General features: G+C 53.8%; 2 protein-coding genes across 2 annotated transcripts in view; one reads left to right on the plus strand and one right to left on the minus strand.

Moving 5' to 3' along the window:
• SAMD11 (sterile alpha motif domain containing 11) overlaps window positions 1-7,629 on the plus strand; it is a gene marked incomplete at its 3' end in the record, with an annotated part of 68,876 nt that extends 61,247 nt beyond the window's left edge. The window contains 6 exon segments of the mRNA XM_079545668.1: window positions 1,318-1,433; window positions 1,541-1,619; window positions 2,181-2,884; window positions 4,635-4,759; window positions 5,651-5,761; window positions 7,381-7,629. Of these exon segments, the coding sequence (XP_079401794.1) occupies window positions 1,318-1,433; window positions 1,541-1,619; window positions 2,181-2,884; window positions 4,635-4,759; window positions 5,651-5,761; window positions 7,381-7,629 (1,384 nt within the window).
• Window positions 7,630-10,194: 2,565 nt separating this feature from the next.
• Window positions 10,195-23,305, minus strand: part of NOC2L (NOC2 like nucleolar associated transcriptional repressor) — a gene marked incomplete at both ends in the record, with an annotated part of 32,437 nt that continues 19,326 nt past the window's right edge. Inside the window, 5 exons of the mRNA XM_079545650.1 lie at window positions 10,195-10,334; window positions 11,890-12,033; window positions 15,132-15,267; window positions 17,912-18,025; window positions 21,784-21,927. Of these exons, the coding sequence (XP_079401776.1) occupies window positions 10,195-10,334; window positions 11,890-12,033; window positions 15,132-15,267; window positions 17,912-18,025; window positions 21,784-21,927 (678 nt within the window). The remainder of the gene's footprint in view (window positions 10,335-11,889; window positions 12,034-15,131; window positions 15,268-17,911; window positions 18,026-21,783; window positions 21,928-23,305) is intronic.

Raw genomic sequence — 23,305 nt, forward strand, 5'->3', positions numbered from 1 at the left:
TTTTTAAGCATCTCTGTGGGCAGCCCCGCTCTCCCCACGCCGATTCCCCTTCTCCGTGCCCACAGATACGGGGCTGCACCCAGCGTTTGCCTGGCCGGGGAACGGTTAAAAGCCGACTCCGTTCCCTAAATTGCTTCTTATCAAACGAACAGCACGTCTGCCAGCCTCGTCTCCCCATGATTACAGCTAATTACGATCGAACGGACACCTCCTCGCCCCCGTCATGCCGCTTTAATTGTCCGTTATTCATCTGCAGGCTGTCCGGGGTGGCAAAGCACTTGGCAGCCCAGCGACCGAGGCCTCAGCTAATTGTGAGGCCTCGGGGATTAGGGCAGGTGATTACACACTTCATGGTGTAATTACATAAGCATCGCTTGGCTGCTGCCCCGGCTCGGAGCCGAAGGTCACGGCGCTGCGTTACCTGAGATTAATTGGAGCTGCCACCGAAGTGCGAGGTGCTGGCGGAGCGGTTATACGATTAGCATTAACATTTCAGCAGCGACGGATCGATCCGTGGCTCTCCTCCAGACACGGCGAGCTGTGCAATTAGTTTAGAGGAGAGCTAGGGGAGGAAGGAGGGAGGGAAGGAGAGCCGGAGGCGGCCGGGAAGGGGAGGAATTTCAGAGGGCGGCATCCTTCTCTTGCAGTGGCCGTTGGAAAGCTGCAGTGCTGTGCAGCCATCTGCCCGTGGCACCTCACGCCGTGTGCCCTGCTGGCGATCCGTCCCCGCCTGGGATTCTCCCCTTGTCCCACACTCCCACGTCCCCGTTCCTCCCCGCTGCCTTCCAGTCTCTCCCAAAGCAGATTTTATGGGGAGATGCTGTAAAATGAAAATAAATGGCGCAGCACTTGGCTCTGCCTCTGGATGCCCCGGTGAAGGTAATAATGTTGTAAGTGGCCATCAAAAGGAATTAAGAGACGTGCAGCCGGAAAGCAGAGATTTGCTTGCAGGCTCCCAGGGCAGATTTGACTAATGGAAGAGACCTTGGCTCCTATTCCTTTCTTGCATGTTCTTGTTTTCTCCTGTTTTTTGTTCTTTGCAAGCAAGCAAGCTCTACCTGCCGTGCTTCCGTGCATTGTCCCCTTCCCACCCCTCACATCTCCTGCAGCTCACTGACCGGCCCATCCAGCTCCCAAAGCAATTCTTGGCATGGACTCCACTCCCTGCTTGCATTCCTCTTTTCAAGTTCTACATATGGGCAGTGGGCATCTTTTTATCTCGGCCTTGGTGCACAGAAGAGATGCTCTGCCTAAGCCAGCACCTTCCCATCACTGCTTCCAGGTGTTCAGCGTGGATTTCTTTTCTGTTTCCTGCAGGGAGATAACCCACCCGCCGCCTCTGCTCTCGCCCCAGAACGCTCCCCATATTGCCCTGGGGCCCCACTTGCGACCTCCTTTCCTCGGGGTGCCTTCAGCCTTGTGCCAGACACCAGGTGAGCACAGCCCTTCCCTGCACAGCCCTCTGGAGAGCTGGCCCTCCTGGGTGAGCCAGGATTGCACGCAGAGATGAATAACCCAGTGTTCTTCTCCCTGTCCCCAGGTTACGGGTTCCTACAGCCGGCGCAAGCAGAGATGTTTGCACGGCAGCAAGAGATGCTACGAAAGCAAAACCTGGCAAGGTAAGGAGTACAGAGGGCTGGTGCAGAAGACAAGCCTCCCATTGCTTTCCACTGCCTCCCGTTGCCTTCTGTTGTTTCCTGTTACCTTCTCTTGGCTTCCATTACATTTCATTGTCTCCTATTGCCTTCCGTTCCCTTCAGTTGCCATCCATTACTTCCCCTTCTCTTTCATAACCTTCTATTACCTTCTATCCTTTCCCTTTCGTTCTGTTGCCTTCCTTTGCCTTCCCTTCCGTTATCCTCTTGCCTCCCCTTGCCTCCCATTCCTTTCCTTTCCCTTCCATTGCTTTTCCTCCCCTTGCCTTCTGTTACCTTCCATTGCCCTCTGTTCCCTTTGCTACCCTTCCGCTGCCTTGTTTTGCCTCCCGCTGCCTTTCCCCTTCACCTGTGGAATGGTGCACGATGCCAGTCTGGAGGAGCTGCACCTAAGCAGCCTGGCCAGGCGAGACAAATGGCTGTGGGTGTGCAGGGGCTGTACTTGAGGCGCCCCCGGGCTCCAGTGAGGTTAGCAAGCTTTGGAGCCCCCCTCTCCATTTTTTTCCCCCATTTCTCTCCTTGCAGGTTGGAGATGTCGGCTGAGATCATCCGCCAGAAGGAGCTGGAGAACCTTCACCGGCAACGGCTGCTGGCTGGTGACCCTCTAAGCCTGCACCCCGGCTTGCCCCCGGACCACCCCGCCCTGCGCAACGTGCACGACATCCCCGAGGGCCACCCGCTGCGGGACGAGCTGTCGCGACGCAACGCCATGCTGGTGCTGCGGCACAACAACGCACCGCTGCTGTCCCTCAACCCCAGCATCCCCAGCAGCTCCACGCCGCCCAAGGAACAGCCGCGGCGGGGCAGCCGGAAGGCGGCACATCACCGTGCCGAGCCGCAGGGAGCCAGCGAGGCCAAGGAACCGGCGGAGCCGCGGGCGCGGGACGGAGCACAGGACTGTAATGACGAGGAGATGAAGGACTCGGAGAGCGACGCCGACGTCAGCGATGAGAAAGCGGAGAGCTTGAAGGCAGAGAGCAGCGGCTCAGCCACGGAGCTGAAGGAGTGCAAAGAGACGGGCAAAGGGTGCGAGGGGGGCAAGGAGCTGGGCGAAGGGACCGGCAGCCAGAATGCGCCCTGCAGCTCCTCCAGCGCTGAGTCCCCCAGCCACCTGCTTGGTGCTGGCATCAACAAGAGCGAGGTGAAGTACCTGCCGCCAGCCTCCATCCCACCGCCTCAGCCGCTGCCTTTCGGCTTCCCCTACACCATGAGCCCCTACTTCCATGCAGGTGGGTTTCGGGGTGCAGCAGCGCGCCGAAGAGCGGGGCTGGGTGTTGGGAAAAGGGTCTCCAGGGAGGCGGTGGAGTCACCGCCCGTGGATGAGCTCAAAAACCATGGAGATGTGGCACTGAGGGACGTGGCGTTGCATGGGATGGTCTGATGGTCTTTTCCAACCGTAATGGTTCTGTGGTTTGATGATTCTGCGAGTGAACGTGGTGATGGTGGTGGGTCAGCCTCTTAGAGGTCTTTTCCAGCTTTAAGGACTCTGTGGTTGTGTGTGCGGGCATGGTGGTGGTGGGGCAGGGGGGGTCTTGATGTGTTAAGTGGTCTTTTCCAACCTTAATGATTCTATGGTTCTTCTCTGTGGCTGCGGGAAGCAAACACCTTTTAATGAGCTTAAAGGTCTCCGTTTGCACTGAGGGAAGACAAGGATGGTGATAATTGCCAGCAGGGACGAAGTTGAGTCCAAGCCACACGCACAGGCTGGATAGTGTGATGGATGGAGGCATCTCCCCATTGCAGGGACCTTCACCCGGGGGCCATGGACAGCTTCAGGAAGAGGCAGTGGGAATTCTTAATGGGAACGGCCAGAAGTGGTGTGCTGGGAAGGGAGGCGCTCACCCAGTTTCCAAGCCCAAATCGTTGGGCTGTGTGTGTGTGTGTGTAATCGCCCCCTGCAGCAAGCTGCACGGCTGGGACAAGGCAGGGAAACCACCGCACCACCTCTCTCAGCCAAAAGCCCGAACCCACCTCAGCTCGCAGCAATTAGCAGAGCAATTAGCAGGAGGCAGCGCGGCGCTGGGGCTCGGCAGGGAGCCGTGCTGCGGGTGGGCTCGCTGCCCCCGGCACCGCCAGTTCCTTAACAGCCATTTATTATCATCGCTTTGCATTTCCATCACCAGCGCTGTCTGCAGGCTTTGGCAGCGATCAGCGTTCCCGATTTCGCTGCTGCTTCGCAGAGCAAGCCCTGGGTCTTTTCCTAAGGGCTCTTTTGCTCCGTGCATCCCCGTAGCAGAGGCTGCAGAGAGCTCCCAGCTCTTCCAAAACGGCTGGAGGAAAAATGACAGGCAGGTCGGCTTTGGGTTGGGTTGCAGCAGGGACACGAGGGCCGTGCTGTGACACCTGTATGGGGCACTGCCTTGGGACGATGAGCGCCGCTCGGTGCCGCACGCTGGGCCCCATCTGCGTGCTGCTCCACAATCCATTACCGCTCCGTCGGCCCATCATTTATCACCGAGGCAGACAGAGGCTTGGCAGGGAACAACGCTGCCCTTCTCGCATCCTCCGGGCCGGCAGCACCCGGTGACATGTCATTATTAGAACAGAAGGTGCATCCCTCCGAGCTGCCCGCTGCCTATTTGTTATCATTGTGCGAGCTGCCAGCACGGCAGAGCAGGGCTGGAGCAGGGGACAGCCCCCAGCCTGGGCAATGAGCTTCTGCTTCTCTGGGTTCTGTGCCTTTTTCCCCCCCTCTCTTTGCTCCCTTCCCCCCCCCGTCTCTTCCCTGCAGCTGAAGCACATTGCACACATGCAATGCATTAGCTAGGATTTTTCCTTTCCCTGCCCCCCTTGCTAAGCTGGGGACCTCCAGGAGGAAGAAGCTATGAATTGACCCTGCCCAACGCTTTAATTGACAGGTCATTAAAGATGAATGTGTGGCTGGAGAAAAATATTCAGATTGCAGGCTGGCTGTTGCCCGTGTGGGATTTTAATGATTTATGTGCCTTTCCCCACCCCTCCCTCCCACCCCTGACCCAGGCACTATGGGAGGTCTCTTTCTGGATGGCGATGAGAGCCCAGCACTGGAGGACATCAGCAAATGGACGGTGGAGGACGTGTGCAGCTTCGTGTCCAACCTGGCGGGCTGCACTGAGTACACTCAGGTAATGCCCTGTGCTGGGGATGCCATCCGTGCCATCATCCCTGGGGGCACACAGCTCGGCTCTTGGCAGCTTTGCTCGGGCATCGTGGGCAGATGAGGCTTCAGCAACAATGCGTAGCTTTGTCCCCATGGTGGCTCAGCACCCGTGGGACAGCTGGGGAGGACGGCTGCTTTGCTTTGCTTGGTTTGGGTTTTAGCACTGAAGGGAGGGAGGCTGCTGGCTCCTGGCCACGCTGTCTTCGGAGGAAGGAAACGGGCATATTAAGTTTCGCAGGGTCAAAGAGCAGAAACACACACTGCAGTCATAAGCAGTTTTGCTTGTGGAGCCCAGCGATAAAAAACACTGCCTGCGATCTGACAGGGAGTGGAAAGCTGCCCTCGCTGTGCTGCTGGGTGATGGCAGTGCCGTGCCAAGCCCCTGCAGAGGAGGCTGTGGGATTGGGATGCTCGTGTGGGAAAAGGCCAGGGGGTGCAAGAACCCAATAAACCCAACACAATGGGCATGGGATTGACGTGGCCCAGAACCTGGCTTGCTTAGTTTGAAGGAGCAATAAGCCCACGTGTGCAGCCCTTCACAGCACAGAACTCCTGCATCACCTTGCCCACGGAGATAGATGGGGGCAGGTTTAAAAATGCATTCAGATGGCACAGTTGAGCAAGGCTGGGTGCATTAGAATGCGTTCTGTGGAGCTGCTTTTTTATCAGCCAGCAGGGGTGAGGGCTGCGTGTGCCCACTGAAGGCTGCTGTGCTTTACAAGCCAGATGGCTCCGCTTTCTCCAAACAGTAGGAGTGACCCCAGGGGTTGTCAGAGTGGAGATGCTTTCCTCCTGTGTCTCGTGCATGGATAATGGCCTGCAGTGCTGAGCCCGGCTCCTGCTCCCTTCCCTGCAGGTATTCCGTGAGCAGGCCATTGATGGTGAGACCCTGCCCTTGCTGACAGAGGAGCACCTGCTGAACAACATGGGGCTGAAGCTGGGGCCAGCACTGAAGATACGCTCACAGGTAGGGCCCCTTCCCCAGCTGCACTCGGTCGTTCAGTCTGGTTTCAAGCAGGCTCATTCCGGCCTCCAAAACACCCCACAAGCTCACCTATCTACCTGATGAGCTTCTCATTGCCTTCCATTAACTGCCAATGGGGAGCTGGCTGCAGAGGACACAACGCACAGGGTGCCATCCCCAGAGGGTGCCATGCTGGTAGCTGGTAGCTGGGATGGCAGCTTGCACGCAGGCACTGCTCACACAGGGTTTCCCTAACCCACGAGCTGTGCATTTGTTGTATGATGGTAAAACAATAATGGTGAGTTTACTACTTTCCCTACAGCCCTCACTGTTTATGAGGAGTCTAATAAAAAGGTTCTGTGGGCAATTGTTCCCCGTGGGTCAATTCAGCAGGAAATAAAACTCTTATGTTTCTTAAAAAACAGTGGATGCCAAATAGCTCACAGACATACCGAGATTGGATTTGGTAGGGGAGAATGTGAGATACGGGCTGAAGCTAGAGAAACCCTGCTTCAATTTAATCAATAGTGTTTAAAGTTCTATAATAAGGCATGGGGAGCGAGGGGGGGAGCAGCGTCCCGATGCTGCTAACTGAATAATGCCCCAGTTGTCTGGTTGGAGCACATGCCTGTGTTTTTGTTTAAGCTCAAATGTGAACCAGCTGTGTAGGTGCTGGGAAGTTGGGAGGCCTTTGGCCCTTGCTGGGAGGCAAGAGCGGCTGCGGGAAGGGAGAGGCTGCAGGCTCATGGCTTCCTGTGCACCCCATAGCCAGACTCTTTTTTTTTTTCCCCCTCTTCCTCTTGGAGTTGGTCCTGCTGTGCAGAAGTGGGCATGGACCGTGCTGTAGCCTTCCTGGTAGGTCTGGGGTGAGCAGGAGGAGAGCAGAAGGGTTCCACTGGCCCATTGCTGCCTGCAGTGACAGCTAACAGGCTGGTATCCCTCAGCCAGCTCAGAGGGAAGCAGCAGGGAGCCCCGGTAGGAGGGCAGCAGGACCTGCTGTCACCACTGCCAGCACTGCAGCCTCACCTGGCCAGGTACATGGGCTCCAGCTTCCCCTCACTTGGCCAGGTACATGGGCTCCAGCTTCCCCTCACTTGGCCAGGGACACGGGCTCCAGCTTCCCCTCACTTGGCCAGGGACATGGGCTCCAGCTTCCCCTCACTTGGCCAGGTACATGAGCTCCAGCTTCCCCTCACTTGGCCAGGTACATGAGCTCCAGCTTCCCCTTACTTGGCCAGGTACATGAGCTCCAGCTTCCCCTCACTTGGCCAGGTACATGAGCTCCAGCTTCCCCTTACCTGGCAGGGACATGGGCATCTGGTTCCCCTGACCTGGCCATGTACGTGGGTTCCACATTCCCCTTATCTGGCCATGTACAGGGGCTCCTGGTTCCCCTCACCTGGGGCTACGTACATGAGTTCCACATTCCCCTCACCTGGCCAGGTAAGCAGGCTGCAGGTTCTCCATGTTTCCACAAACCCTTCATGGGACAGCAAGACCTGAGCACTGGAGTGTGGACTTTGGTTCAGCGCTGTGCTGCGAGCTTCCCTTTATAGAACAGGCACAAAACAAGCAGCAGGAAAACGCAACCCTTGCATTTAACGCTCCTCCCTTTCCAACAGGTGGCCAAGCGAGTGGGCAGGGTGCTCTACATGGCTGGATTCCCCATGGCTTTCCCCCTGCAGCCCCCAGGGCTCAGGCCACCAGAGAGGGACCTTCCTCCAGCTGAGCTGCGGCCCTCATCCACGGGCAGCGTCTCCTCCCCGTTCAGCAGCGCTCTGCCTTCCGCCAGCCGCATCTCCCCCAAGCAGGAGAATGGGAACCCATCCATTGGGGCTGGGCTCAGCGACACCACCAAACCACCATCCTAACAGCTCCCAGCTGCTCCTGGAACTGAAGGATGGGTCGAACGAATGGAAGGTTTTTGGGGAGCAGGAGAGCCTCCCTGAGCAGCGGGAGACGGAGGAGCGAGGAGGAAGGAGGGTTTGATTTGTTGTTATTTTTCTGGGATGCGTTTTGCTTTTTTTTTTTGGCTTAAAAAGGAAAAAAAAAAAAACAAAACAGTAAAAAAAAACCTGTCAAAAGGGAAGGAATAAACGATCCAAAGATGTATTGAGACAAGGCCAAGTGAAGAAGAGAAGGGAGGCGGTGCTGGAGGGCTGTGGTACCGTTCCCTTCGCCTTCTCACGCACTGGGAAAGCAGAGCTGTGATTGTTGGGAATGCTTTTTGCCTTCGAGGAGCTTCCAGGCACTGGGGGGGGGGGGCTGGCACTGCTCCTCCATCAGGACTCAGCGCTGCTGAGCCACAACATCCATCACCAACAGAGCTCCCCCCTTCCCACGGATCTCCTCCTCTCCCCTGGAAACTGCGCTCAGTTCCTCCATTCAGGTGTCTATGCATCTCTAGTGAACTTTTGCAAACAATACCAAAGACAAGACAACGAGTTACACAAACACACACACACACACAAAAAAGGAGAAAAAAAAAAAAAAAGAAGAAAAAAAGGCAAGTTTGTGGTCCATGTTTACTCTGGTGTGGATGGTACGGCACAGGCAGTGTGGGGCTGCCCATGCACACACTGCTGGACTCTGCCCAGCCTTGCAGAGCTGGATTTGCTTGAGCTCTAAGGAAGAAATGAGTGTGTGCTCATTGGGGGAGTTCAGGGTTAACCTCCCCCCCTCCCCCAGTCACGTGTACTGTGGACTCATTTATACACCTTTGGGGTTTTTTTTGGTTGTTGGTTGGTTTGTAGGATTCCTGTTCTTTTTCAAGCCTTGTTACAGAGGTGGCTGTTGTTGCACATTCAGGCCTGCTGCAGACCATGGGACAGAGGTCCCTGTGTGCCCCCAGAAAGGGGGGGGGGGGGATGCTGGGGGGGCAACAACAGCAGGCAGAGTTTTGACTACTGTGAATGCAATGGTAACTCCTGGGGGCAACCTCCTGTGACCTGTACAGTTGTGAGCAACAATCACAAACAATCACATGTGGTACTTCTTATTCTCTCTGTCTCTTTCCCTCTCCTCTTTTTGTTTTGTTGAAACCTTGCACGTGCTGCCATCTTTTTTTTTTTTTTCTTACCCAATAGCTTGGTGGTACATTAGCTTCTTTATATTGTAAAAAAAAAGAAAAAAAAAAAAAAAAAACAACAAAAAAACCCAACTCCTCCCCCCCCCCCTTGTCATTATCCATCACATCACAATAAAAAAAGATGCTTTCCAGCAATCAGTTTGAATAAAAAAGGACACCACTCCGTTTACAAACAGTACCTGGCCTCCTGAGCCCCTGGCATGGCTGTATGCTTTCCTTGCTGTGTGCTGTGCTGCTGCCACTGCGAAGTGGGGGCAATGAGCACCGTGCCCAGCTACCTTACAAGAAGTAAAGGTAAGTGAACGTGTTTGTCTTGAAGGCAGGGCCCCAATGTTTCCATCCCTGGCTCTTTTGTGTCCCTGCCATCAGAGGTACAGAGCCTCAGCCCTGAGCTCTGAAGCCCCAGTAAAGCAGCAGGTGCTCTGCCCCCGCAGAGGGAGCTGTAAATATAACAATAAATTATTAATTTTGGAAGAAACTTCCTCTCCCCCCCCCCCCCCTTCTGGGACTCTGAGGCTGATAATTATTGTCAGTGCAGTTGGAAAAAAAAATACACCCTTTCTGTTCTTGTTTCTGCCTCTCCAAAAAGACATTGTGAGCTCAGAATAAAGCAGAAGCAAACAGCCCACGCTGCTGTATGACTGCAGCAATTGCCTGTTTACCTGTGCAGTAATCTTTGGGAGCAGCACTGTGGAGGAAGGCAGGGCTCAGTCACATCTGCAGGCCCTGACTTATCACTTAGCATGGGGCTATAGGACACTTGTGTATTTCCTTACACTATTAGATTTAATTTTTCCTACTCCATCCTATTTTTCAGCCCGTCCCTTTGCGTCCTCCCATAGCACTTTGTTCCTTAAGATGAATTTCTTCAGTATACATAAAGCCAGCATGGCAGATGGATCTAATGATTCCAGTGCTGCTGATAAAAGGCTTCCACTTGCAGTGATAGAAAGCTCTAAATGCTCTACATGACCCCTGAGAGCCCTTGGGGGGAGGGTCTGGAGAGAACCCCAGAGCCCAGGGATGGTTGGATGGGCAGAGAGGAGGTCCTCGTGCAAAGATCTTGTCCTTCCCACTTGGTCAGCTGCTCCAGCAAGAGCTGAAACTGACCCCCGTGTTATTTAAACCAGATTTTAATGCGGGCTTTTTTATTACCTACACCAGTTTGACTGGCTTTGATGTGACCACAGAACATTACCAAAAAAACGTGGGTCGAAAAACCTGCAAAAGTCCAAGCAGCTTCAGCGCCGCGCCTCACTGCAACAGTCCTCATGGGCAGCACCTCCTGCCCCAAGAGCTTACCGCCTCCTGGAGAACCAGCCAGGGGGGCTGCAGGGTCGGGGAGGGCTCAGTCATCATCGGAGAAAGCCAAATCTTCCACCACATCCTCCTCGCCCTGGGCCAGCTGCTCGAGGTCGGAACGTGACAGCGCCTGGGGGCTGCTCCTCTGTGCCCGCTGTGAGCCCCGAGGGGCTGCCTTGTCTTCCTCTGGGGGTGGAAGGAGGGAGAGGTGTAAATCCTGCTGTACTGAGGCAGGTGGAGGCAACTCGTCACTAATTAATGCCAGACACTCATTAATTTATCAGTGTTGCTGCAGCTCCCAGATAGTAGTAGGAGAGTACTGCAGGGTGATGTACAGTGCTGGCTCAGAGTACTGGAGAGCGAAGTCACTGCTGTGCCTGTTCCTACCTCTGGTCTCACAGGCTCTGACCTGCTGGAGCTCTTCCCTGCTACACCACCAGACCTGTGTGCTTTGTGGAATAGCAGGGCAGGGATGCTCAGCATGGAGCTGGAGGCCTGGAGGACCCATCCATCCACCCTGAGCGATGCCCTGCTGCCACCCATGGGTGTTCAGCCAGTGAGAGCACAGCCAAGAGGGAAAAAAGGGAGGACCAAGAGTTCCTGCTCCCCCTACACTAAGCTCATCTGCACATGCCAAGAACAGAGAGGGAAAATGCTCTCTCTCCATCCTTTAACGTTGTCAGAACATGCACCAAATACCCATCTATTCTGGGCTCTGAGGGTGGGCTGTGCATGCCAAGCCACAGCCATCTGCCACATGAAATCAGGTTCTGCTCTCACTTGGACTCTTTCCCCCTTCCTGCTCTCGTCGCCCCCCAAACTGGTAAAGAAAGGCAGCACCACAGGAGCTTCTGTGGCTGCTCCCCACAACCACGCATGACACCCAAAGGCATGCAGTGGAGCAGAGGCTTGGTCCTCTCACACCCAGGCTCAAAGTGATGGTGAAGATAAACCCATCCAGAAAAGAGCAGAGCAGCAGAGCCCTGGCAGCCCCCACTCTCGTCTGCTCAGCTCGCAGCGAGTTGGCAGGGGCAGGCAGAAGCTGAACGTGGTTACTGTGCTGCTGGGCACAGAGAAGGCTCTGAGCTGGCTGTAGCTCTGTGCAGGAGGCAGGGATGGCACAGAGCTGCTGGCCCAGCACCACACCAACACTACACACTGGGAGAAGCAAGCAGGACCAAGCATGGAACAAAGCTGCTTCTTGCAGAGCCTGCACTGCTTACCTACAGTGTTAAAAAACAAAAACAGATGAATGCAAGGCTTGGCCAACATCTCCTAGCTGACCTATCCTGGGAGGAGCAACTGCTAAGGGCTACCCCTGTGCAGCCCCTCGTGCCCCTGGCACTGCTCAAAGGAAAGGTGAGGTACCCCCACCACACTCCCCTGCACGAGTAACCCACGGGGAGCCTTCAAGCAAAGCCTGCTGGGGTGGGCTCTACTTCAAGCATTTGTTTGAGCCTCGCTGCATGAGGCCCCTGCACGGAGATGAAAGGGGCTGGTGGCTTGTTAGAGCAGGGGCTGCAAAGCCCTTAACCCTTTAGCTCTCAGTGTGAGCACAGAACTGACAGGTCTCCCTGTCCACGCAGTGTGTATGAGAGAAGCCCTCCTGACACCCTGCAGCTCAAAACAGCAGCAGAGCAAGAACAGAGAAGACAGCTCCTTTGTAGGAAAGACCCCAGGATACAGACCAGCCTCCGGTCATCAATAATTCCTTTTCCCTTTGCCCAGGTGCACTACTCACCATCTGAGTCACTGTCTTCCTCTAAATCTTCCTCGTCCTCCTCGATTTCATACTCTCCCTCTTCATCCTCATCATCCTCGCCATAGTCTTCCTTGCTGCTGCCTTCTGAGCTGTCGTCTGATGCCACCTTGCCTTTGGCTTTCCCTGTAAGTATTTGTACTTTGTCAATGGAAACACAAAGAGGAGCACAAGAGCAGGAAGCACACACAAAGGGCACATCACCAACACCCCAACGTTCACCTCCCTGTGCTGGAGGGAACCTCACCGCACTGCTCTTGCTGGTGTGCTGACCAAAGGCCTTCACACTACAGCCCAGAGAACGATCCATAGCATTTCAGAAGCTTCTGGCTTGAATTCATCCACAAATAGGCATTTGAGATGGCCAGGAAAACACCTTCCTGCACTGCTCAGGGAGCTGAGAGTGCTAGGAGAGGGAGATGGACAGCAGAGCACAATGAGGAGAAATGGAGCTGCTGAACAGACTTAGCAAAAGCACAAGACATGAAGCTGGGCCAAGAGAAGGACTGGTTCCTGGGAGCAATAGTGTACAGCCTCCATCCCTCAGCTGCTATACACAACTGCAGACATGGGCTGCATGGTTCAGGGCATCCTTATAAACCCTCTGAGCTTCATTCCCTCCAAAAGTCACAACAGAAAGGTCCAGAACCAGATGTCACTGCAAATCCCCTCCTAACCAGGTCCAAAGCAGTCAGGAAAGCAGCACCAAGAGCCTCTGGGTGCACGGCCTGGGCAGAGAAGCACCTCAGAGCCTCTGGATCAGACTGCCCCCGAGCACTGAATCACCACGTGTCTAAATGGCAAAGGCACCCTGCACAGGGAGAGCACAGCCACAGCCTCTGCTCACCTCCTTTCAGCCCCAAGCTAAGCCCAGCTCACTGCTGCAACCTCCCTTCCCCTGCATCCAAAATTGCCATTAACCCACGCATCAGTCAGTCTCTCTGCTAAGAAACTGGTGCACATCCTTCTCATTTTGGCATCTCTTTTGTTGGTTTTTTTTTGCCTTATCCTCCCTTCCCAGCAGCCGATCCAGCCGGGCTGGCCACAGAGCCATCCATAAGCTGGCTGCCAGCTCGCCGCTCGCCGCCATCCGTCAGCGCCGCGGCCCCAGGGGCAGCCACAGCCACATCTCACAGCAGGAGCCTCCCGGGCAGCCATGCAGAGAGCTGAGGAGATGGATGGCAGCGCTGCTGCCGGCGCCGAGCATATTGATGGGCACCTGAGAGCTCCGGCAGTGGCGCGCGCTCATCCATCAGGCAGGGCCGGCGGCAGCGCCGACAGCTCGGCTGGGAGCACGCAGAGAGAGCAGCTGTGGGCAGGGAGTGGAGCCGGGCTGCTCCTGCACACCCTGAGCTCGGAGCACGCCTCCTTTTGTATCGTGCACGCAGGTCCTGGTGCATTCTGCAGGCAGAAGTTGAGCCTTAGGGAGGAGCACACCTGTCAGGCTCGAGCTCCCTGCTCCTTAGGATTGCGTATCTCCTTCCCTGGACCCTGCGTGCAGCAGGAATTCTGCCGTGATTATTCTGCTAGGAAACAAGAATAGAACTAAGCTCTCTTTCCACACCCCCGGCCCCCACCGGCCTGGCATTGAATTGATGTAATATGATTACATGTGGAATAAATGAAGAAAGCCGTTTGAGTTCATTAGCAGCACACCGGCACCTAACGCAGACGGCTGGGCTGGCTCACTGCACGCTGCCTCCTCGCTTTAATTGCTGCACCACCAGGCTGCCCACACCTCTTTCCCAGCCATTAATAATCTCCAGGAGCGGCCGCCTCCCCCCCTGGAGAGCTGTCAGCTGGGAAATGAGAGGAATGCAGGAGCTCCCCCACCTCCTTGGTGACACACATTGATCAAATCCACGCTTTCCTCCCCACCACAGGGCTCCTTCCACCCTTGCCTGCTTGGTGGTTCCTAAAAGGTGCAAACTCCTTTCTCTTCACGCCTTGCAGAGCCAACCAAGCGACTCTGGCCTGCCCAGTGCTTTCCCTGCTCCAAAGGGGCACCATTCCTGCCCCTCCGGGGGGGTCCGTTCAGCTCCACCTGCACAGAGCATAAGGTGAGGGCAAGGGGAATCTCCCCTCAGATCCACCAGATTAAGAAATGATTGAAAACTCATTGCTCTCCTTCCTTTCACGTTGCTGTTCACTCATCCCCATGCAGCTTCCAGCCAGACGCAGACCAAAATAAAGCAACCAGAACAAGGCAGCACTGCCTGGTTAGGAGTGCAATGCTGCGACCCTGAGCAGGCAAACCTGTATGAAAGTCCCCTTCAGAGGGTTAGGAGTTTGGTCTGAGCTCACTGGCACAGCTCCATCGCCCTCTTCATTCACTTAGAAAGCCCCCATATTAATCAGCAGTGCTGGTGCTGACATTGCAGAGCTCAAGCCACAAGGTAAGCCAGTGAGACCTCTCAGTAACTCCTCTGCAGAGATCTACAGGTCCCCAGGACTCCAGAACTGGCTCTTTCCAGTAAGAACTCCAAACACAGCTTTGTGTGCTGCTGCACAGGACCTCATCCTACAAAAACACACCAACCTCAGCCTCAGCAAGGTCAGTTTTCTGACCGCTTCTTCCTCCTGTATCACAGCACCCTGTGAGGGAGCCAACATGCATTACTTCTGTGCTAATCTCATGACTGATGCTCACACCTCATGTGTGCCACACACAAGTCTCTATCTGCAGATCAAACCTCTAAACAAGAAAATCTCACATTCCTGCAAGCCTCCCTTCTACATAAATGATAACACATTGGTTAGACTTGCAATAGCCCAAACTTTCCCCAGTGACAAAGAAGTTTTTCTCAAGCCTCGAGGTGAACTTTTTCAGCTTCCACAATTTACTGTGGCCCCCTCGTGGTCACAGCCAGCGAGAGACATCACTCCATCTCTGGAGCGTTCAGACTTCCTCAGGAAAACCTTCAACGTCATGAACTGAGCAATAAAGGCACCAGAAGTGCACACAAGGAGAGGATGACCATTCTCCCATCAATGATTGCTCTGGTAGCCAGCCCCTACAGCAGTTACTGTTTGCAGTGACTTACAGAGTGGAGACCAAGCGTGCCATCAGGCAGAACAACATTCTTACCCTAACAGAAGATGGATTTCTGCATCTCCACCCTCTGTGCAACAGACAGCAAACACTTCTTGTCCCAGGTCAGCTACACTGCCCCACATTACAGACAAAGCTGGACAAGGAGCCCAGCCCAGCCCTAGAGCTGTACCTTTTATGGGGAATCCAACGTTCTCCTCATCAGAGTCTGTGTCCAGCTCAAACAGGTCCTTGAATTCCTTCTTATCTTCCTCCTTCCTTTCATCTAGCTTCTTGCGTTTAATTTCAGGGAAGTTCAAATCTTCAAGCTGGAAGAAACAACAAAACCAACAGTGAGAACAACCTCAGTTTGTACTTCTGAACATAAAACGCACGACACATGAACTTGGCTCTGCCCTGTGAGAGCAGTTGGTCTGCCTGCTGCCAACCAGCAGACAGATCTGTGAGCCCATTGCCAAGGTGAACAACACATGCAGAGCACCACTGCCCCCCTGATCTTTATGCACTACACTACATCTGCTGAAGGGCAGCCCACTGCTGGCACCTTGGCTTTTCACCAGGACACCCCTGACAAGCTGGCTGTCCCAGAGCTCTGGAATGCAAGTCATGCAGGCCGTTCTGGTCATCTCTGACATATTCCACCGATGCCAAAAGCTGTGGCAGCCATAGCAGCACTGTTTTTTTGGCTTCACACTCAGCACAGCTCAGTGGTAAGGTGCTGAAGGGTCTGTCTGCACCACGGCTCACCCTGTTGCTGGCCCCGATGGAGATCAGTGGGCCAAGCCTCACCGCTGCAGGCACAGCCAATATCAATGCCATTAAGTACTTGCAATTGACACCACCTCACCGCTCTTTACACCTCTCCAGAGGGGGATTAGGGGGAGGATTTACTTGCCAGGGCTCAGGCCAGCAGGGCGAAGATAATCAGAATGCAAATTAAATCCCAAGTGCACTCTGAACATCAGCTGCCCGCTGCCTGTGCCTGGCTGCACACCTCCTGGGAAGCACTCATGCATTAGCACACATTAGCTTGCTTGGAAACATTCACCCTACAAGTAATAACTCATTTGCTCTCCCACCCATCAGCCCTCCATGCACTCCTCTCTGCCTACTGCCCTCCCCAGCCCTGCCAGGAGCTTCCCCAGTGGGACAGGCACACTCCATCCACAAAAGGCAGCCCTCTGGGAAGGGGAAGGAGCTGTGCATTTGTTCCTGCAGCCAATTCCAGCAATTTCTCCCGACCTGTTTCATGGTTATGGTCCCCAGCTGAGCAATATTGATTGTGGGAGCTGAGTACTTACAGGGAATCATCTGCAGCACCAGGATGGGAAGTCAGAAGGTGGACAGAGAGGGGAGCAAAGCACCAAGCTCCTGCCCTGATGGCACCCCATAGCCAGCTGCCACTGCTCTCCTGCAGCAGTGAGACAGGAGCCTGGCACTGCCCAACCAGGACAGAGCTGGGGTTGGAAGTGTCTCAGTCCCTGCACAAGGAACAGCCAACAGAAGGGAAAAAGCAGATCTGACAACTGCCCAGGTCCCTGTTGTGAGCCCTGTTTTCCACAGCCCTGGTCACAGTTCTCTGCAGCAGCAGCAGCAGCAAATGAAATGCAAAAATCACCCAAGGTCTCACGGTGACCCCTCATGCATTCCTTCAACACATCACACAGGTTTGCAAGCAGGGCTGCAACTGTTCGGGCTGGGCACCTCAAAATAAAGGCCCCAGAAATCCCTACCAGCTGTGGAGCCATCCCAAAGCAAGGGAATGAGGACTTGTGCTGAGCCCCAGCTCACAGATACAGCCTGTGCTCAGCACCCAGCAGCAGTAATCAGGTAATTTGGAGGTCAGTCTTTTAATTCCCAGATAGAAGGTTACTATCTGCTGAGTCTCACGAAGCTGATTAGTCTGCATCCCATTAAAAACCATTGGGAAAAGCAAATGTGCAGACAGGGTCAGCACTGTTACACAAGGCAAGCTGCAGCTCATGGCAGCTGAGATCCAGGCTGATTTTTTTTCCTGTTATTATTTTTTCCCCCCAATGGCTGCTAATGGGACATGGATTTTCCCAGCCCTAATGGGCCTCATGGTGTTCACTCTCCTGCTGGGGCTCACAATGCTGCATCATTAAGCTAGCAGTCCCCACCGAGAGAGACAACAGCCCCATTCACCAAGCAAAGATGTCAGGCAGCCACAGGCCCATCTGAAAGCTAACTCCAAAATCTCTCTCTCTGCAGTTGAGCCGTTCAGCCCACTTTCTCCAGCAGGGAACAAGTCCCCATCACTGCCCTTGAGACTTCCCCTGGTTTCTGAAGTCATCCTCCTGAGCCACGCTGTGCCAAAGCAACAGCCCTGCAGTTACCCCAGGGAACCTCAGCCTCCTGCCCTTATCTCAGCACAGAGCACTGAACGCTTCCAGGATCTCCCACGTCTTCTGCTGCACTCTGGGACCTGGCTCAAAGCCAGTCATGCTCATGTCCCATCGATTATTTTAATTGTTCCCCACCATACGCTGGAGACACCAATTACATCTATTTCCTGCTCCCTGGCCAAGCAGCCTAGCTCAGCCACTTTCATTGCATTAGCATCGAGACAGCTTTCCTTCAGACTCCTAATGTAAGCACAGCTCCCACCCCCACCTCCTGCACATAGACTGTGCAGGAGTGGATACAGAGCCTTCCTTTTGGCAGAAGATAAAAGAAATGGCAGGCTGGGCACCTCTGTGCAGACAGCAGGTCCCACCTCTCCAATGGTCACGCAGCACGAGCCTGAACAGGGACAGAGACAAGTTCACCCTGGCACTCCTTCAACCACGCTCTATTAACTTGGGCAAGCTAGCCCAATAGTTAATAGTGCCTAGGGTACAGGCAGGGCACACAGGCACTGCTGCCAGGACATGGCTCTCCCCCTGCCATATTTACAGGTGATGTGCAGTAAGGAAGGTGTTCTGGTCTTACTCTTTCTTTGCCGGTGATTTCCAGTTGTATCTCCTTCTCTCTTAGCTTCTTCCACTGAGCGTAGTACTTGGTCAGAGGTGTCCCCTCCTCTCTGACCTGCTTCTCCCATTGCTCCTGTGGACAGAGAGGGTGATAATTTAGGGAAGGTTTTAAAGCAGCTCTGCGATACAACCTTGGCAAATGCAGGGAGTGAAGAGTTGAAGAGCCTCTCCCAAACTGCACTCAGGGTAGGAGGCTGGCAGTCATGGCTAAGGCTGCAAGCAGGACGGAGTGTGAATTCAGGCAGCCACAACGGCCACCACTGAGTCGGGAGTGGTGTGACTGACAGCTCTCCAAAGAGAATCAAAGGCACAGCTCAGAGAATCTGTCAGGACAAAATCCATCCCCTGCTCTCTCGATGGGAGCATTTGATCGCCTGCTCAGCTCTTGGTTTTAATTCAGAAAAACCTCATGCAAGCATTTACAAGATCTAAGTACAAAAGAAGTTTGATTGCCTCTTCCCACTGTTCTACAGCCAAGTGTTTATTTTTGAAACAGACATTTCCTTGCAGGGACTTGGACCCATCCCAACCATGGGAGAGCAGAGAAGGAAGAAATGCTGAACTTGTTTCCTCTGTCCAAGCTGGGAGGATGTGGAGGTGCAAACACCACAAATACTGGGAAGCCAACGAGATGGTTAAAAACTCTTTCAGGCTTTAATTGTTAGGAATGTTAGTGCTGAAAGAGGTTGGGGGCAGCATTCCAAATCCAAGTGTTCACATGCTTTTTGACAATTTCAAATCCACGTGGAGCTGTACCTGTTACGTGGGTTACCACAGTGCCCAGAGGTTTTGCTCTATCCCACTGCAAAAAGTCCACCTCGTGCAGCAACAGAGACGTGAGATGCAAGCAGGAATTTAACAGGTGGAAGAAAAAGGGGATGAGCAATGGGAGAGGCTTAATACAGGTCCATAAAGAGCATCCAGGCAGGGCTGGTGCACCACTGGCTCCAGCAGCTCCGCTGCAGACGCCGGCAGGCAGACAGCACAGCTCCACATTGCACAGGGAGGGATTCCTGAGCAGTACAAAGTCACCCCACTTATAGATCAGGCTGCTATCAGGCTGCCAGCTGTAATCAGGCCATTTGTTGATGCTGCTCGGTATGGACAGCTTCTGAGAAAGGCTCTTCTCAAGGAAGCCAGATGTCTATTTGTTCTGTCTGAGACAGCTCTTTTGGTTTCAGAGTGTGCTGCATGCAGAGATTGAAAGGAAAAAAAAAGAGAAAAGCCACTGAAACACTACTATCTTTCTAGTCTGCACACTTCAACAGGAGTCTGGAGAGTGGATGCCACCCGACCAACCTCAACTATTTGCAATTCTCCTTCTTTGCCTCTGCATCACTGTGCTGCTATGGGACATCCAGCAGGGACCAAGACTGTACAAATATAACATCATTGCCCTCCACACACATAGATGAGGCTCGCTTCAACTTTTTTCTCTGCATGTCACATTTCAGGATGCTGCTTGCAAGAATCAGCTCAGAATCTGGGCTCTGCTCCTTGGAGTGGAGCAGCACAAATGCATGGATGGGAACACCGGAGAGCATTTGCTTTCAATTGCTCTTGCTGGCAAGGGGGACATGCAAATACTTCTGGCCTCCCTCTTTTCCCTCTTCATGCTTCCTCCTCCCTTCCCTTTTCTGGCAGCATTTACTCCTGCAGAAATGCCAGTGTCCTGCATACACTGGAGACAGCCTGGCAAACTCAGCTCAGATTACGAGGGACAGTCCAAGCCATTCTGGGAAGCCCAGTCTCTATGAGAGTTTTGGTCCTTCTTGGAAATCTACACCATCTATTTGCAAAGGAGCAGGGGGGAAAGTGCGTGGCCATGAGCCACAGAGCTTGTCCCCAGGCACAGAGATAAGCCAGGATCCTCCAGGCCAGAGAAGCACTGAGCAGGCTGTTTGCTTTGCTCCCAAGAGCACTGAGAGCCCATTAACCCAAAGAGAAGAAAGGCTTCCTCCTCTCACAGGGCAATGACACAATGCAGAAATACATTTTGCACTAGCAATCCAGGCATCCTCTCTAAGCAGCACTTTGCATTGCTGCTGTACCCCTTAAACTGCAGAAGAGGCAGTGCCCCACCAGGCTGGGCAAACCTCAACCTGCTTTCCCTCACTAACCCCTTTCCCAGAGGCAGGCTGCTTGCAGCTGCCCCACTGGGACCAGCCCTGCTAGACCCAAGCTGCGATGCTCCTGGGCAAGCAGGTGCACCAGCATCAGCCAGGAGCTGTGCAGGCAGCAAGATGTTAAAATAATCCATTCTTAAAACAGGGGCTGCAGCTAGAGCTGCTGGGAAAAGCAGACTGTGTGGTAGAGTGGTTGGAAACCCTTGGTTGTTTTTTTTCTAAGCCACGATCTTCCCCAGCCCATCATTCCACAGAGAGCCCTGGGGGCTGAAATCTCTACCTCTGCAGTGTGGGTGGGTGGTCACAGCACTGCCTGTCTGCAAAAAAACACAAAACAAAACCCTAACCACTTTGCTCCAGACGGGAAATAATTCCTCTGGCAAAGCAGCCCCAGCCAGAAATGCGTTTACAGAACCCGAGACTATTTCATCTCTTCAAACCAGTTCTATCAGCCCCTTAATCCCAGAACAACACTGCTGTGTCCAGGCATTGATATGGCAGGATTTCAAAGGATAATTTTCCTGCAGTTACTGCCCCTGCGTGTCCGAAGATGAATTAGTCTGCAGCACAGCTCTGCTCCATTTCCACCTGTTAGCAGTGATATCCAGTGATACCACATGGCCAAAGAGCCATCACTCTGATCCCATCAACGACCTCCCAGACGCAGATATTTTCACCTCTCTCCTGCTTGCCAAGCAAGAATCAGAGCCACCACTTTCTCACACACACACACAGTTCACCTGCTACCAGGCTTGCAGAGGGCACTGTGCTGAATAAATACAAATGCAAAGCAAACAGAGCTTCACTAACAAGGCTTAATTGACACAGGGCCCCAATTTCAGCTGAGCATGACAGCAGGTCCCCAAAGGACTAAGGAAAGCAGATAACACCCCTAGCAATGCCAGTTTTGATTCAGGAGGACAGCATCTCTCGACCTGTTAGTCAGATGGCCAACAGTTCATTTCCTAAGGTAAGAGGAGGTCTGTAGCATCACCCCAGCCACTCTCCTCCACCTCAGCACTAAGGCAGAATTACTCTGAGGTTCAACTGACGGACCCCACACATCACCCAGGGCCAGTGTAGCTTTTCTAGGCATCAATTGTGATCAGCATCTTATCAGCAGGAGGGACAGCAGACAGAAGACAGCACCAGTGTCCCTCGAGAGCAGTATGCCTGATTGTGGCTCTTACAGCTCACAACTTTACTGATTTACTTTTCCATCATCCCGTTTCCACGAGGAAAGGTTTGCCTCAGGAGTCTGAACTGTCACGTGTCAGCTGTTCTGTGCTGCTGGAGGCAGCTCTCTGCAGGTTGGGAGGAAACCTACAGAGAGGCAGAATCCCCCCCCTTCACCTTAGATAAAAACTGCCACCTATGTACTGGGAGCAGATAACGAAAAGCAAGAAACTTCCCAGCAAAGGGTATTGCCCCAGCAAAGCAAGGCTCTTCCACACTCGTGCGTATTACAAACAACACAAGGCTGTAATTTATGGGCTGTATTTTCCATGAGTCTCTTGGTTGCACAGCTTTGCCAGCTCCAGCATCAGAGCCCAGCCGAGCTCAGTTGTTTGCGAGCGTCTGCCTGACCCCACGCTCCCATTCCATGATCTGCTCCTCCTCCCTTCCCCCCCTGCCACCCCCTCGGCCCCAGCAGCCGGAGCCTGACTGTCTTTCCAGGAAGCCCAAATGGAAGCAGCAGACTCACCACAGACTCCCTGCTGGCCACACCGAAGGTGGCTTTCTGACGCCTGCTGGCGATGTAGGCAGAATTTTCCTGCAGTTTCTCCAGGAGCTGCCGGATAGGCTTGCAGTAGTTGGCAATCTTGCATTCCTTCAGGAAAGATTTGAGCTGGGAAGAGGGAAAGGAGAGGAAGAATGAAAGCAATGTAATCGTTTCCAGAGTCCCTCAGCAAGAAGACATCTCCCATCTCAGTGGCAGCGTGGGGTGCTGCTAGATGCTGTTGCAGTGCAAGTATCAGGTCTGTGCTTAGGCAGAAATAAGGGGGACCGTGGACAAATGCGCAGAGAGAAGAAGCAACAGTGGATGCAAGGTGGCCCAAAGCACAGAGAAGCTACAGCTTGGATGGGAGAAGGTGTCTGCGGGTTAAGGAAACAGCAGTTGGGAAGGGAATAGCAAGGGCTGTGGCTTGAGACTGCAGGCTGGGATTGAAGGCAGAGATTGAGAAGATATTGGATACTGGAAATTTCTGCAGAATGGGTCTTCAGCACAGCTCAGTGAGAAGCGTGGGGCTGCTGGAGCTGCAGGTCATGCCAGATGGCCATCTGCACGGTCATGTGGGGTGAAGTTGGCTTGGTGTCTGAACTACTGACCCAGCTCTGACTGGCACCTCCTATTTTTCAAGGGCACAAACCCACACAGCCACCACACAAAGCTTTACACAATGACTCTGCTGTGGACAACCCACATTGCTGTGCCTAGATACTCCTTTCTTTTCAGACCCAAGGGCTTAGGTGGGATGGTTGGGACAAGAGCCAGTCTGCCAGGAAACCACAAACCCTACTGCTGCCAGCCAGACCATCCCACTTGCAGAAAGTCAGCTCTTGCTCTCTCTCTGTGCAGGAAACACACTGCTGTTCTCACACAGTGAGACTATTTCACTGCACACTGAGCCTGTTTTTGTGTTATTGTCTATCTCAGTAGCCACGTCCCCAAGCAAGCCCCTCTTCTTCCCACCAGTACCAACCACCATGCACAGCCCTGACACCTCCAAGCTGAACGGTGAGGCTGCAGCGGATGCTCTTGATGCCAGGAGAGATGCGGGTCTCCAGATTGACCCATAGCTTGAATTCCAGCTCAGCATGCTGTGTGCTAGAAGTTTTTACTAGCCCCAGGACAGCTACATGGAGGGCAGGAGCAGGCTCCTTGCTAGAGCCACGCATACACCAGGCATTTGACATAGAGAAGGAGACCCAACAGGGCCTTCATCTCACCAGGACCTGCAGATGCTATCAGGACTGAGATAATGGGTTTCTAAGTCAGCAAACACAGTGCTGCCTCCTCTAATTATGGCTTCAAAAGCTCTGCCTCAACAGAGAGAGATGGGCAAAGGAGGGGTACACATCCCTCCTGCCAAGCCTACACGCCAAGTGGGTTGGTATGAAACGTGCCCCTCTGTCAGGGCACCGTGCTCTGCTGGGTGTAATCCTGCAGGATGCTCTCCATCACGGAGCAGCAGGGCTCCTCTCGTCCTTTATCCCCACCTGTC

The sequence above is a fragment of the Tetrao urogallus genome (assembly GCF_951394365.1).
Source record: "Tetrao urogallus genome assembly, chromosome: 21".
Lineage (NCBI taxonomy): Eukaryota > Metazoa > Chordata > Aves > Galliformes > Phasianidae > Tetrao > Tetrao urogallus.